Source organism: Rhineura floridana, chromosome 15 (genome assembly GCF_030035675.1).
Source record: "Rhineura floridana isolate rRhiFlo1 chromosome 15, rRhiFlo1.hap2, whole genome shotgun sequence".
In the NCBI taxonomy this organism is placed as follows: Eukaryota; Metazoa; Chordata; class Lepidosauria; order Squamata; family Rhineuridae; genus Rhineura; species Rhineura floridana.
The window spans coordinates 8581009-8595166 of NC_084494.1; the positions used below are offsets into that span (position 1 = coordinate 8581009).

General features: G+C 43.5%; 1 protein-coding gene and 1 pseudogene across 7 annotated transcripts in view; both read right to left on the minus strand.

Moving 5' to 3' along the window:
* The window catches only part of CSMD2 (CUB and Sushi multiple domains 2), a 769620-nt gene that overhangs the window by 109544 nt on the left and 645918 nt on the right, over positions 1-14158 (minus strand). For all 7 annotated transcript variants that reach the window (XM_061596306.1, XM_061596301.1, XM_061596302.1 and 4 more), the window contains 3 exons: positions 10821-10925; positions 3442-3560; positions 1640-1709 (listed from right to left, as the gene is read on the minus strand). In XM_061596306.1, coding sequence (XP_061452290.1) covers positions 1640-1709; positions 3442-3560; positions 10821-10925 — 294 coding nt within the window. The remainder of the gene's footprint in view (positions 1-1639; positions 1710-3441; positions 3561-10820; positions 10926-14158) is intronic.
* LOC133371080 (5S ribosomal RNA) lies at positions 10534-10652 on the minus strand (annotated as a pseudogene).

Here is a 14158-nt window from a genome sequence, read left to right on the forward strand (position 1 = left end):
GACACATTTTTAAAGACTCCAGTCTTGCTTCTCAAATAAGAAAATGTGTCTATGTGTGTGTGGGACAGCGTGCATTCGTGTGTGTATGTGTGTGGAAATGTCAAAGGCAAGTTTTCATTCAGGATCTGCTGCTAACAGATTGAGATTCAAATGCATATTTATGCACCAAATTAAGTGTCCTGATTTTCAAAGGGAGCAATGAAAGACAAACTCTCCTGGGGAAAACGAGATTCTGATTTCAGGTGTTCTACGGCCGCAATGCTTTAACTCAATTAGATTGCAGACCAAAATGCTAGCTTGCTCGTTCTCTGCAGACCACTAGATTTTCTTACACTGTGGTTTTGTGGGAGGCTACTTAAAAGACTGCTGGGTTAAAACTTGGCTCATTCTGCACTCCAATGAGGCTGTACCGAAAGGGAAAGGTGAATGGGGAAAAAGAGCATATAACCCTTTCTTCCCTGCTGCAGTCCTGAGAAAAGCACTCCTCCTCTGAAGCTGCTCTTTACATTGGGGGGAAATCCCACTCTGATGCAAACATCAGGTGCCGGCTCCTGCTTTAGCTGGACTGCCTTCTGCCTGAACAAAGGGTCCTCCAAGACCACAGTGGAGGCTATTCAGTTAGGCCAAGTGGGGCACTGCCTTAACAACTAGTCTGCCTTCAGCCAGCCCCCACCTGCCTGCCTTCTTACAGCCAATCCAGAGGGTGGACCTGGCTGTCTACCTCCTCCTCTTTAGTCTCAGTGTTGCCTTTGTAGAACTCACAAGGGAGGAAAAGCAGAATTAAGCAACTCCATCTGTCATTCTCTCTGGCTCCACCTACTGCTGGCCTCCTTGCCTTCTGCCCTACCAGTCCCAATGGGCACCAGCCATCAGTGAAATACCAACTGCCCTGTGGGAAGGATTCCAGGAGGAACCGAGAGAAAGGGAAGAGGCATGCAATGCCTGCTCCCCCTCTTGCTCTAGCTACTCTAGTTTTGTTTTGTGTTAAGTTCTGTATCCACTGCATTTGACAAACGCTGTGAGCCACCTTGAGAACTTTGCCCCAAAAGCAGGATATCTATCTGTGAAATAAATAGATAAATAAATCATCAAACAGCACGCTAAAACATTATGATTATAGAAAGGGGGTGGGGGACTGGATCAGGCTGGCAGGTCAGATCCTTATCTCCCCCATGGACCATGTTTGACGGGTCAGCATCAGGTGACCTGATCTTGCCTATGTACTTTGAAATCAAGCCATCTGGGCAAAAGCATGACACTTTGCAAGCCCTGACAGTCATCTGATTGTTGGCACTTCCAAAGTTCTGGTCTTTGTAGGCACCAATAATCAGCTGATTGTTGAAGCCTTCCAAGTCCAGTGCACAATGCTTTACAAGCATTGATCAGCTAATTGCAAACCCTCCTTCAGACCAGCTGTGTCACATATGATGTCTGGTGCAGGGCAGATGGGTGTGGCTTGGGCGAAATGGCCTCTCAGTTCAAATGGGGAGGCCTGGTAAGCTGGACATTCCCCACCGCTTTACTAGAATCAACAATTTCTTTGTCCAGGTTTCTCCAAGGGTAAAAAACCAAGACATCACAAGGCTACAAGGAGAGCATTCCATGGTCTTAAATGTATTCCGTGGTGGCCCTCTCCTACCGATGCAAAGTGGAGGAGGGTAGTTCCAGCGCCGGACAGTCCCTGGCATGCAGGAAATGTGAGAATGCCCCTGAAGCAAAAAAGGAAAGCAGGCCATTAGAAGATGGGGCAGAGGAAGAACTGACGTAATGCAGAGAAACGGGAGGGCCTCTGTAGCAAAAGAAGTTTAGATTTTGCACCATGGAAACCGAAAAGATATATACATGGGACTTAATCCTTCATTAAGTTCCCTTATGGGAAGTATCTATAAATATATAATTATTTAAAAATTGTACAAAATAAGATTAAAGAAAAAACAGTATATATAAATGAGTACATTAAAACAGCTAGCAGTATGATTAAATACACCCAGACAGATGATTGTACCCAGCTAAGTTCTCCTCTGAGTAGATTAAGGAGGAAAGATCTTATCAATTTCAGTTCTCTCAGCTTCTCACGTTTCCAATCTTAAATTCAGTTCTCTACATTTCTTCAGCATTTTGCGTTTTTTAAAAACTCCTCATGAAAATTCTCCAGCATTTTAGGGTGAATTTATCCTAATAAATCAATTTTTGTACATAGCTTTGACTGATGTACTTTTGCAAGCCATTTCGCATCATATAATGCATTTTTGTGTATTATTTCCACTCGCATATCTATTTTTATGCACTCTTTCCTCTAACATACACATTTTTTGTAAGCACTGGTTGGTTGGCAAACTGAATGACAAAATTCAAATAAGTGTGAATTTTGAAGGATGGCTGTTTTGGTTCTCATGTTGTTTCGGGAACTGTGAATTTGATAGACGAGGCTTGAAATGTGAACTGAATTGAAATCCTTGCCCATGCCTAGAGTAGCCCTTAATAGACCTAAGTTAGTCATGTCCATCAGTTTTAAGGGTTCACTCAGAGTAGGACTAACATTGGATACAACCCAATTTCTTTCCTCAAAGGAACCCTTAGTTGTTAACATATTAATCTGCAATTTCCTAGTCTCAGAACTACGTCATATAATTGATCCCCCTTCCTGAAATTCCCAATTCCTTCTTAAGATACCATGTTATTAAATTCCATCTCTTCACTGATTCTATTTATCTTTCATTGTCGTTATGGGACAGTATTAACGTCATTATATTCAGCTATTTTCTGATTTGCCTAACCATGTCCAATTTACCTCACAGTTTATGGGCACTTTTCCAGCATCTGGCATATAAAATGCTAGCCACAGTTCTAATGCTTGAGCACAGTATATTGCCTTATAGTTCAGTAAGGACACGGAGGGTCTAATGAGACATCAGATTTGAATATTTCTTTAATCAAGCTGATTACTAGGCCCAAACTATTGTGCTTTATAACTTTCCCAACAAAGAGGCGAAAGAAATGTTCCTGTCTGCACATTTGCTCCAAAAACTGCGGATCAGGTAATTTCATTTCAGATATGAATTTGTAAAACTTGGGTTCTTCAGTCACCTCCAGTTTCCTTAGCTCTCCAAAATTCTTCACTTCTACCAGAGGCGGCTGGTGGCTCCATGTCAGCAGGGCAGTGCAATCAGCTCTGGATTTTAGTCTGAACTTTCAAGGAGCTGTCCAAGGTGCCTTAAGCTTTTGGCTGAAAGTTGAAAGTTTGAATTAAAACCTGGAGCGGATTCCACTGCCCTACTGACATGGGGTCACCAGCTGTCATTGCCTCCTATATCCTGATTCTCTCTTTCAGTCGGTTCTGTCATCCCACAAGAGGGCGACTTCCATATCCACAGTTTTTACCACAAAGTTGCCATCAGGAGAGATCCAGACACACTGCACAGCCTCGGTAATACTAAGTACCTGTAGCGCATAGCCTGGCTCACATTGAAAGGAGACAACATCATTCACCAAGTATCGCTCCCCGAGTTTCAGGCCATTACTGGGGACGGAGGGTTCTGGGCAGCTCGACAGGCCTACAGCTGAAAGAAAGCACAAAGAGGTAAATGGGTGTGGGTGGGCGTGCTTGTTGGTGGATGTGTGGGATGTGCTTTGTAAACATCAGGATGCGAATCAGGGACTTAGGCCCAACCTGAGTCTCCATTTGGCCCATGAGGGCATTTCCCTAAAACCACACCCTCCTACTCCACACCTGACATCATATGTCAGGGCGGGGAGAAAGGGCGGGATATAAATTTAATATATAAATAAATAAATAAACATGTGACCACAAGCGTGGAGCAGGTAGAGACATGGCTGCCAATGGAAGAAATGAGTCTGTATTTAGACATGGGGCTTATTGTGATTTAATGGATTATAATGGTTGGACTTCTGTCCTATTTCTAACATTCATGTTACAGTACCAGGAATCGTGGCTTGTCGCCCGATATGCTGCCATGTTGTGCTAAATGTCTTTCATACTGCTGTGATGAACAACTTCTTTCCATCACTTAGCAGTTCTACACATACACACACTCTTAGTCCCCCCATGATTCACTGTGTGAGAGTATCTCATCATGTCTCCATGCAACCCCTCTTCATTTCATTTCTGATATTTTTGTGGTGTGTGTGTGGAATTGCTACCAGTGCCTATGCTGGGGTATGATGGAACACCTGTTATGGAAATATGCAGAGATATTCAGGGTCTGAGCTGCATGTGCCAGTGTGTGTATTTACCTAGGTAGCAGACAGTTTTACCCTGCATTTAGATCACTGAGACTTAAGACTTAGTAAAATAAGAAATGCTACTTTATTTATAGAAATACATAGCAGATAGGAAAGGCATACCTAGTTCTAACTAACTAACTAAGTTGGAGGTGAAATGCCCAGACATGGGTATTGCTTTCATGGCTCAGGAGAGAGAGCAAAGACAGAGATGTCTCCTCTTTCCTTGGACAGTCGAAGAAGACAAAGGAAGGAGGGGCAGGCCAGCTTCTGTGAGCATATCAGTTTACAATGGAAGGAAATTAGGCAGAGAAGAGCACAGGTAAAGGTAGGCAAGCCTAGCCAGCTGGAGGACCCTCACTCTATCTTCCTTCTGGAATACAAACAAAAGAACCCAAACAGGAGTTGCTCTTGCCCCACTTCCAACAATACCAACACAATTTTCATGAGGAAAAAAAAAAGGCAGAAGCGAATTGCATGCTGGGATACCACACTCCAGCTGGTCATGTGAGCAGCAGTAGCGTGATTGCGGCAAAATGACAGCGCAAAACTCCCATGATTTACCAGATTTTAGGGTTTGCAAACGGAGTATTTCTGGAATCATTTATCATGGAAACAAGTGTTAAACTTCCACTATATTCATTGAGATTTCTGGAACTGACTTCCACAACGTGTGAAAGACCAAATATAATAAAATAAAATTCAAAAATTATGAGGTAAGCAATAGTCAGGGAAATGGATTAAATAGCTGTCGGAAAGTACCCTGCGTTTCAATTCACGTATTGGTTTGAGAAGAGCAAATGTGTTAGGTTCGCATTAACTGAACAAACATCGCCTCTGTCCATACTGGCACACGGTTGACGAATCAACCAGGCGGGTGTCTAGCATGGGGCTGCTCATCTTGTTTCCTTGAGCAGCCAGTTCTGTGAAAATTTCATTTCCCTCTTTTGTTGCCAGGATTTGAGCACTTCTGAAAATGGCCAGCTGGGTGGCTGGCTTTCCCCTCCATCCCTCTGTTTGCACATGGGAGTTGAACTTTGAAAGTGAATGGCTTTCTCTGCGCTCTTTGCTGGGGAGCTCCATTTAACAGCTTACATTTGAAAAGCAATTGTTTGAGAAATGCCAGCCAGTTTTGGGCAGCATGAAAATTGCTTCAATGGGGTGAACATATAAAGCTGCCGTACTGAGTCAGGCCACAAGCAATCTTGTCCAGGGAGACAATTGCCCTCCATGATATTGGACAAAGGTCTTTCCTACTTGTGTTTTTGGGGATCCCCTTATTGGAGTTGCCAAGGACTGAGCTCTGCATGTGCAAAGCTATAGGTGCACAGAGAGAGAAAGAGAGAGAGAGAGAGAGAGAGAGAGAGAGAGAGAGAGAATGCCAGCTGCTTCAGAGGGGCTTTAAGTGAGTGAAGGGTTGGAGCTGCTGGCCTGACAGCAATGCAGACAGAGAAAAATCATGATGAAGTGATGCCCTCTCCAAGGAAATGAGCTAACAATATGAACTTGTAACTTGCACGATAAAGTGCCCTGGCTCTGGCCTTGCAGGCAATTGTTCAATTGGGAGATGCACCCAGATCAGCAATTCATTCAGAGACACAATGGGTAGCCTCCTCTGAAGATAAATAAGTCTTACTTTTGAAGGTCAAACGAGACACGGTGCTAATCATGTAAAGGCAATTAACTGATCATGGTTTAAAAATCTAACTTGTAACTTTGTGATGGGGTGGGGACAGAATAGGGCTTGGGCACAAGGGTGTCAGCGGGCAGGACAAGGGGGCACTCGTCCTACCCCTCCAAATGCTAAATGTGCATGGAAACAATTCACAGACCTTGCCCACTCCGAAATATTTCTGGGGACCTTCTTGCCTGGGCACACAGGGAGGAAAATTAATGCTCTTTCCCCATGCAAGAGTCCCAATAAAATTCTCCCCCTCCCCAAGCTGATATTAATTTTATTGGCTTTTTAATAGATTCAAGATTTTTAATAGATTTAATAGACCTTGAGGCATTGCTTTTACAAGGTGATGTCATCATAAAATAGCATTACATGTAAACCAGCCTTGCTTTGCTCCCTCCAAACAAACCATGAGTGGAGGAAACAAACCACAAGCGCTGGTTCGTGTGTAACCCTAAGTCAAACCCTGGTTTGTTTCTTCCTGGAGCAACCTAAGGAGGAGGAGGATGGCTACTAATTAGCGGTGTGCACCAGCACCCTGCTTGTTCACAGGAAACCATGGCTCATTTTATAACCTGGCTGGCCACTGCGTTTATTTATTTATTTACAGGTTCTCTTACCTGCCCTTTACCACAAGGTAGCAGGGTGGCTTGCAGCCACAGAATCATCAGGAGACAATAGAGGTGGTCCCAGAAAAATGAGGCAAAATGGAGACTAAAGTGTTAAAGGCCAGAGTAAAGAGGTGTGTCTTCAGCAAACGACAGAAACTACTGTATATAATGAGGATGCCTGACACACTTGTAGGGGGAGGTAGATCCACATTTTGAGAATTGCTGCAGATAAAGCCCTCTCCATCGCTTCCAAGGGTGGTGGAACTACCAAAAGGGCAACAAATTCAGGGATAAAGGGAGTTTAAAATGCAACCCCAGCTAGTAATGTGAAAACCGGGCTATCATTCTAAATGGAAGCTTCTAGCTCAAGGCAAATAGCAGCTTTGGGGGAACATTTTCATTGGGACTTCAGGAGGGGGGTGAAGGTTAAACACCTCTGCCTGCCTGCTGTAGCCCTGATCCTGTTTACCTTCCTCCCCTCTGCAGTTGCTCTTAGGTTTTAAGAACTAGACACGCTAGCTGCACTCACATGATTAACATTACGTCTAGTCTGGCCATAAAAACAAACTTTTTGGGGGAGGTGTGAAGAGTGCCTCCAATCTTTATATACTATCAGATGTAAAGAGCGTGCAGACATCTCACATGGAACTGCATGTATCATGCCTGCTGTTGATTTTGGTTCAGTGAACGAAAAGTAATAGAACACTGATCTCATCTCTGAAAGCGACCTCTCCCACAGAACTTGCTCCAGCGGTTGGCCCTGGCTCTTCACTTTTCAGCCACGATGATGGGCACGGCAGGCTCAGTCCAGCTGCTCCACTCTTCTCAGCCAGACATCCGGCTGCGAAGGGAGCGGCTGCATCAGCAGACTTCATGCCCCCGTGATCAATGGGGGAACTGGCGAGGGCTTCGCAGCCTGACAGACTCATGCGAAGTCTGAACCAGGCGATTGTTGCACCCCTTGTCTCAGTGAATTGCATTGTGTTGTTGGCTTGTGTTGGAATGTTTTTGCAATTTTAGATTGGTTTGTTTAGCACCCTGAAACACATCCTTTTTTGGAGGAAAGGTGGTTTATACATTTCTTAAAATAAATAGAGAAACATGCATACGATGCTAGGATCAGTCCCTGGCATCTCTAGCTAATAAGCTTTAGCCTCAACAGTAAAGGGGGGACCACTTGAGTACTCGAGTACACTCCTAATCTAAACAAATTTAATCATCTCTATCACTACTTTTATTAGCTTTTGAAAGCCCAGGGTTTTATTCACGTACCATTGGATTGAAATCTAAGGTTTTACAAATGTTTTATAAATATGTTTTATTGTATGTTTTCCATATTGTTACTTATATTGTAATGGCCATTGCCTAAAAACAATAACAATAAAGACTAATATTTTAGGTAAGCTCAGCCTCTTGGGTCTGTCTGGCACACGTCAGAAACAAACTGTTGCACAGGGAAAGGAAGGTTGCCCCCAATTTTAATTCAGAAAAAAAATGTGTGCCTCAAATATCAGAATTTTTGGGAAGGCTGCTAGAGTTTTCATCCTGGCTATTTTATTTATGAAGGCTTCTTTCTTTTTTGAAATAGTTGATTAAACGTGACCTGGGTGCAGAGGCACCCTGGGGAAATAAAAATGGTAGATGCCCCTAGAGCCAGGGTGCTTTGCTGCGCCGCATGTCTAACTGTTGAACTCTCCAAATCAGGAGTCAACAATATGGCGCCCACCGGTGCACATCTGCCCACAGAAAGCTTCTCTCGTGACCACAGGGTCCCCTCCCCTTCCCAAAATTAGGCTTGAAAGAAATATTCTATTGAAGGTAACAGAATAGACAGTGGTGTGTGTGTGTGGTGACCAAGACAGTTTAAGAACACAAGAAGAGCCTGCTGGATCAGGCCAAAGACCCACCAAGTCCAGTTTCCGGTTCTCACATTGGCCAACCAGATGCCCATGGAAAACCCAGAAGCAAGACCTAAGTGCAAGAGCATCCTCTCTTCCTGCAGCGTCCAGCAACTAGTATACTACCTCCAATCATGGAGGCAAAGCATATCCATCAGGGCTCGTAGCCACTGATAGCCTTTTCCTCCATGAATTTGTCTAATCCTCTTTTATTTATTTATTTATTTATTTTAAAGCCATCCAAGTTGGTGGCCGTCATTGTCTCCTGTAGGAGCATATCCCATAGTTCAACTATGTGCTGTATGAAGAAGTACTTTCTTTTCTCTGTCCTGAATCTTCCAACAAATGCGCCCATGGGTCTAAAAGGGTTGGCACCCCCTGCTCTAACTGTTGAAAAAAGAAAAAGGGATATTGAAGTGACTGGTATCAGCCCTGGAGCTCCCCATTTTATTTCCAGCCATCTCCCATCATCTGGTGCTGTCTCTGGAGATTGACTGAGAATTCCCCAGGCTTCATAGCCACAGATTTAGACCCTGAGGACTAGCCCTAATGGCACCTTTACATTCATCAACTGCATTGAGCAGGGGGTTGGGCTTGATGCCTTTTAGGACCCTTCCAACTCTTTACGAATCTCTCTTTGGCACCTACCAAACACTTTTCTTTTTCAAAAAGCCTTTTAAGGCCTTTTTCAAAAAGCCTTTTAAGTGGAGATTTTGAAAAGTCCTAATTTGCATCTGTACTGATTTTGAAATTGTTTTTATATATGAAACTGTTTTTTAATAAACTCTGGTAGGGATGAAAGGATCTGTCTGTTTTGGTTCTCTCTGTTTCCCATTTTTCCAATCTTAAATTCAGCTCTCTACATTTCTGCAGCAATTTTTGATTTTTTAAAAAAATCCTCATGAAAATTCTTCAGCATTTTAATGGAAATTTCTTCTAATCCACACATTTTTTCTATCCAGTTTTGACTAATGCACACATTTTTGCAAGCAACTGCTCCTAATACAATGCATTTTTGTATGCTATTTCCACTAACAGTATATTCATTTTTATGCATACTTTCCTCTAATACAGGCATTTTTGTAAACATTGCTTGGTTGGAGAATTGCATCTCAAAATTCAGATAAGTGTGAATTTGAAAGGATAGCTGTGTTTCAGCTCTCATTCAGAAAGCATGAATTTAACAAATTTGGCTTTAAATGCAAACTGATTCGATTTCTTCCCATGCCTAGCCTTGAATGAGACAAGTTGGGAGGGAAGCTGAGGCAGGGCCTTTTTAGTAGTGACACCACGACTGCATGTGGAAACCAATGGGCCCCTTGTCTTTTGTTATGATTATTTTGCATTGTTGGTACTACTTTTTATTGTATGTTCTAACTTTTAAAATCTTCTTTGTATGAATAGGGAAGTATGAGGCTACTTTTGCTGTCCATGCATGTTAAAATTTGGAACCATCTTTCCAAAGTTCTATACTTTTCTCATTTAAAGTTTGTGGGGTTGATCAACAAAGAACCAGCGGTTGAAATAGACCACTCTTATGGCATTACCATTATAGTTTCCACCCAATGGTCTGGTTTCCAAGCATTCCCCAGTCACTGCTTGCATGCCCTCAGTCCTTTTCCTGCAATTATGAGAGCTACAAGCTTGGATTTTGCATGCTTTTTTTGGAAAATTTGAAAATTATATCAAATTCCATACCACCTACTCTCTCTAGATCTTACTGGAGAGTTTCCTCTTTCAACAAGCCTTTTAGGTAGAGGCCTTATCACAGGCTGCATTTGTGTTGGAATTACTTTTTAAGATGTTTTTAAAGCTGTTTTTTTTTTAAAAAGATGTTTTTAAGATGTTTAGTCTTCATATGTTTTAAAGTCTTTTCTTTTTAAGATGTTTTAGAGTGCTTTTAGTGCTTTTGTTTGCCACCCTGGTCTCCTTGTGGGAGGAAGGATGGGTTATAAATAACAATAACAACAACAACAATTTGTTGTTGTTATATGCCTTCAAGTCAATTACATCTTATGGTGACCCTGTGAATCTTTTTTGGATATATTCATAAGGTTTTCATGGTAAGAGGTCTTCAGAGGTGGTTTACCATTGCCTTCCTCTAAGCCTATGGCACCCAGTATTCCCAGGCAGTCTCCCATCCAAGTACTAACCAGGCCTGACCTTGCTTAGCTTCTGAGATCAGACGAGATTGTGTGTGTTCAGGGTAGTATGGCTGTAGGCAATAATAATAATAATAATAATAATAATAATAATAATAATAATAATAATAATAATAATAATAGTAATAATAAATTTGCACGATTACTGCCCACAACACAGAAGAAATGCTCTCACAGTGGAGGCTGCAACCTGGACAATGTGGAACAACATTGACAGAAGTCTCCTTACTTTTGTACTCAAGGTGAAATCCTGCGGCAGAGACGCTGATGTCAGAGTAGAAATGCAAATAGAGCTGGTTGGAGGTGCTGTTCAGCAGTGCGGGAACTGTGGTTCCTAGAGGGGGAAAACACACACACACAACAGACAGAGATGTTACCAGGGTGCTTCAGAAACGTTGGAGAGGATTCCAGACCAGATATTATGGATTCACTCACTGGATTTGGGGAAGTGTCCTCCCCCCCCCCGCCATCCCCAAACTCTGGAAAGTAAGTCAAGGAGTTTGCAGCAGTGAGGCATCCAGCAGTGGAGAGATGGAGGGTGCAGGGGAGCCTCCAGGTTTCTGTGCAGTAGGAACACACACGTCCGTCAATTTCGATACTCTCCATTTCCCATTTTTCCAATCTTAACTTCAGTTTGCCACATTTCTGCATCAGATTGCGATTCTTTTTGTAAGGCCCTCCCAAAAATTCCTTGGCATTTTAGTGCGTTTCTCCTAAGGTAACATTTTCTGTGCAAGTTTGCCTAATACACAGCCTTTTGCAAGCAAATCCCCCTAATGTAATGCATTTTGCCAACTGCTATCACTAATATATGCACTCCTAAGCACACTCCCCCTCCCCATACATGCATTCGTGTGCACTTCTTTTGCTTGTTTGGAGAACTGCATTGCAAAATTAGGAGAAGTGTGAATTTTGAGGGATAGCTGCGTTTCAGTTTGCTTCTTGTTTCGGGAAGTGCAAATTAGGGTAGGTTCTCATTAAAATGTCAACTGAATTTCTCTTCCCTCCTCAATGTGCACACCCAGTTATGCAACTGGGAGCATCCTGGGGGATGGAGCCTTCAACAGTTCATTACTGAACCAGAAAAACAATAATTTAATACAGTGGCGGATGGTGTCTCCGTGTCAGTGGGGCAGTGGAATCCACTCTGGGTTTTAGTCTAAACTTTGAAGGAGCTGTCAGCCACCACTGATTTAATATAACCAGGATACATCCATTTAAAAGATCAATTTTAAATGGATGGAGAATGAATTGGACTTATGGGGCTGCTTTGCACCCCGATTTCCTTCCCATTGGCTTTGGAGATCTGCAGGGCAACATCTGCCTGCTGTCTGAGAAAGCGGCTGATATTGTGCACGTGTGTCTGAGAAGGCAGCCCTCAACCAGCAGCCGGCTTCATTTTTGATCAGGCTTCGATGAGACCAGCAGAGGGATACTCAGAAATACAGTTTTCAAAGTGCTGAGATACATTACTCATCACAGGAAAGCATTATTCAGTTGGACTAACGGACTCAGAAAAGGATTTGGAAGTGGGGTGGGAGGGAGAATCACAGGGGTCCCCGTGGCACTGTTGTCTCCTGTTTGCTGGATGAATAATGACTCGGGGAGGGCTGAAATGAAAGGAGAAAATGCAGCTCTGGAGGGAGGAGGATGCAGCTCCTTGGGAACTCAGCCCATAAAGCTTTGGTGAGAGGCTCCTGTCAAAGTTTAGAAACATGAATGAATTCACTCTTTTGATAAGTATGATAAAAACCACCTGTGGACCTTGGAGAGAGGAAGCAGGCATCTCTCCCAGCTTTCCTTCTTTGATACGTGGATTACACATTTCCATTTTGAACATTGCCCCTGCCCCCTCCTTTCCTTATCCTGCAGTAACCCCATTCCTTGCCACATCCACACCATTCCCAGAATTCTCTGGGAAGAGGAATGCACTGTCATACCACTTGGAGAATTGTAGCTCTGCCAGGGGAATAGGAGTCTCCTAACAACTCTCAGCACCCTTCACAAGCTGCACTTCCCAGGATTCTTTCGGGGAAGCCATGGCTGCTTTCACACATGGGGCTGATTGCATTGAACAGATTAAAAAGGAAGCACTTCTGTTCCGATTTCTAAAACCCCTTTCACACTGCCGCCAAGGAACAGCAGTTTTTGCAGCCGATATACCGGCATTTCGCACAACGGTTTCCCCCCATCTTGCTCTTATCCATACTGGAGCTCGCGGCTGTGGCTCCGGTCGATGGTGGGGTGGGGAAGCGCCTGATAACGCATCTCCCTTCACCCTTCTTTGGCCCCAGTTGTTTGGTGGCGGCGGCGCCTCTTAACACGGCTAGAGCTAGCGGCTGCAGTTCAGGGTCAGCTCCTGCACTATTCCTCACTGCATGCTGGGATGCCTGTCACGTGAGCGACTGTAACTAGCGAAAAACTGTGTTTCTGTGTTCCCAGCCTTGTTAACGGATTATTTCTGGTATCATTTGTCATGGAAATTAGCGCTAAACTTCCACTACATTCAACCAGAGTTCCGGAGCTATGTCGTGTGAAAGGTCAAATATAATGCGGAAATTGACAGGTAAGAAACTGTCAAAATAACAGAATAAAGTGCAGCATGAAAGCACCCCATGGCTGCTTAAAGTGGAATAATACTGGAATAAATACCTGGCGTGACTGTGGCCTGTGTTCATTTAGGAAGAGCGGGGCTGTGTTCTTAGCCCCCACTTCCAACATTGCTTCTGCTTCCTTCAAGGATTATGCGCTGCACATGGTTGTCTGCCAAACAACTCCCATGAACGAGCTCCTGTCCACATGCAATGGCTCCATGCAATTGGGACACATTATGCTGAATGTGTGGAGTAATTACATGCAACCACAAGCCTGCCTGTTGGGGTTGCTCTACAGACAACCACAGACACAGCACACAGTTGTTGAAGGAAGCAGATGTATTGTTGGAGATGGGGTTAAAAGTGTGACCGTGCTCCCATGTGAACACAGTATTGTTCTACACACCAGCAATGAGCACATAGGGATGTAAGAAGGCATTGTCATTGCATGCAACAGTGTTTCCACTCCACTGCAGTTTATCCTCTGCCCAAAATGGCGTTATCTGTATTGATGTCTGGCGTGCCAAAATTATGCAACAGATGTAATTATTGATGTAAATTACGCAATTTACGTTGTCATGATATTATTCCACTCCCATTCATTTCAGTGCAAAGGAAAAAAAATACAAATGGGGGAAAAAAACCATAATCATTTATGCATTGTTTGTGCACTGAAAGAAACAACAGCAGCAAATACCCATCGCCCCTGCTGGATTGATTTCCGTTCTGGACATGAGATGAATAAGCGAACATTGGCCATTTCTGCTCCTGTTTTTGCTCTTGTCAGAATTCTCTGACATCCCTCTGTGTTCATGGGGCTTTTTGTCATCAAGCAATTCAGTCAACAAAAGCATGCTTTACAGGCCAATGTTCCTACTAATGACAATTGTATTGCTGCCATATAGTCAGTGGCGGCTACTGGCTCTCTGTCAGTGGGACAGCTGTCCTTGAACGCTCAGACTATACCCCGGAC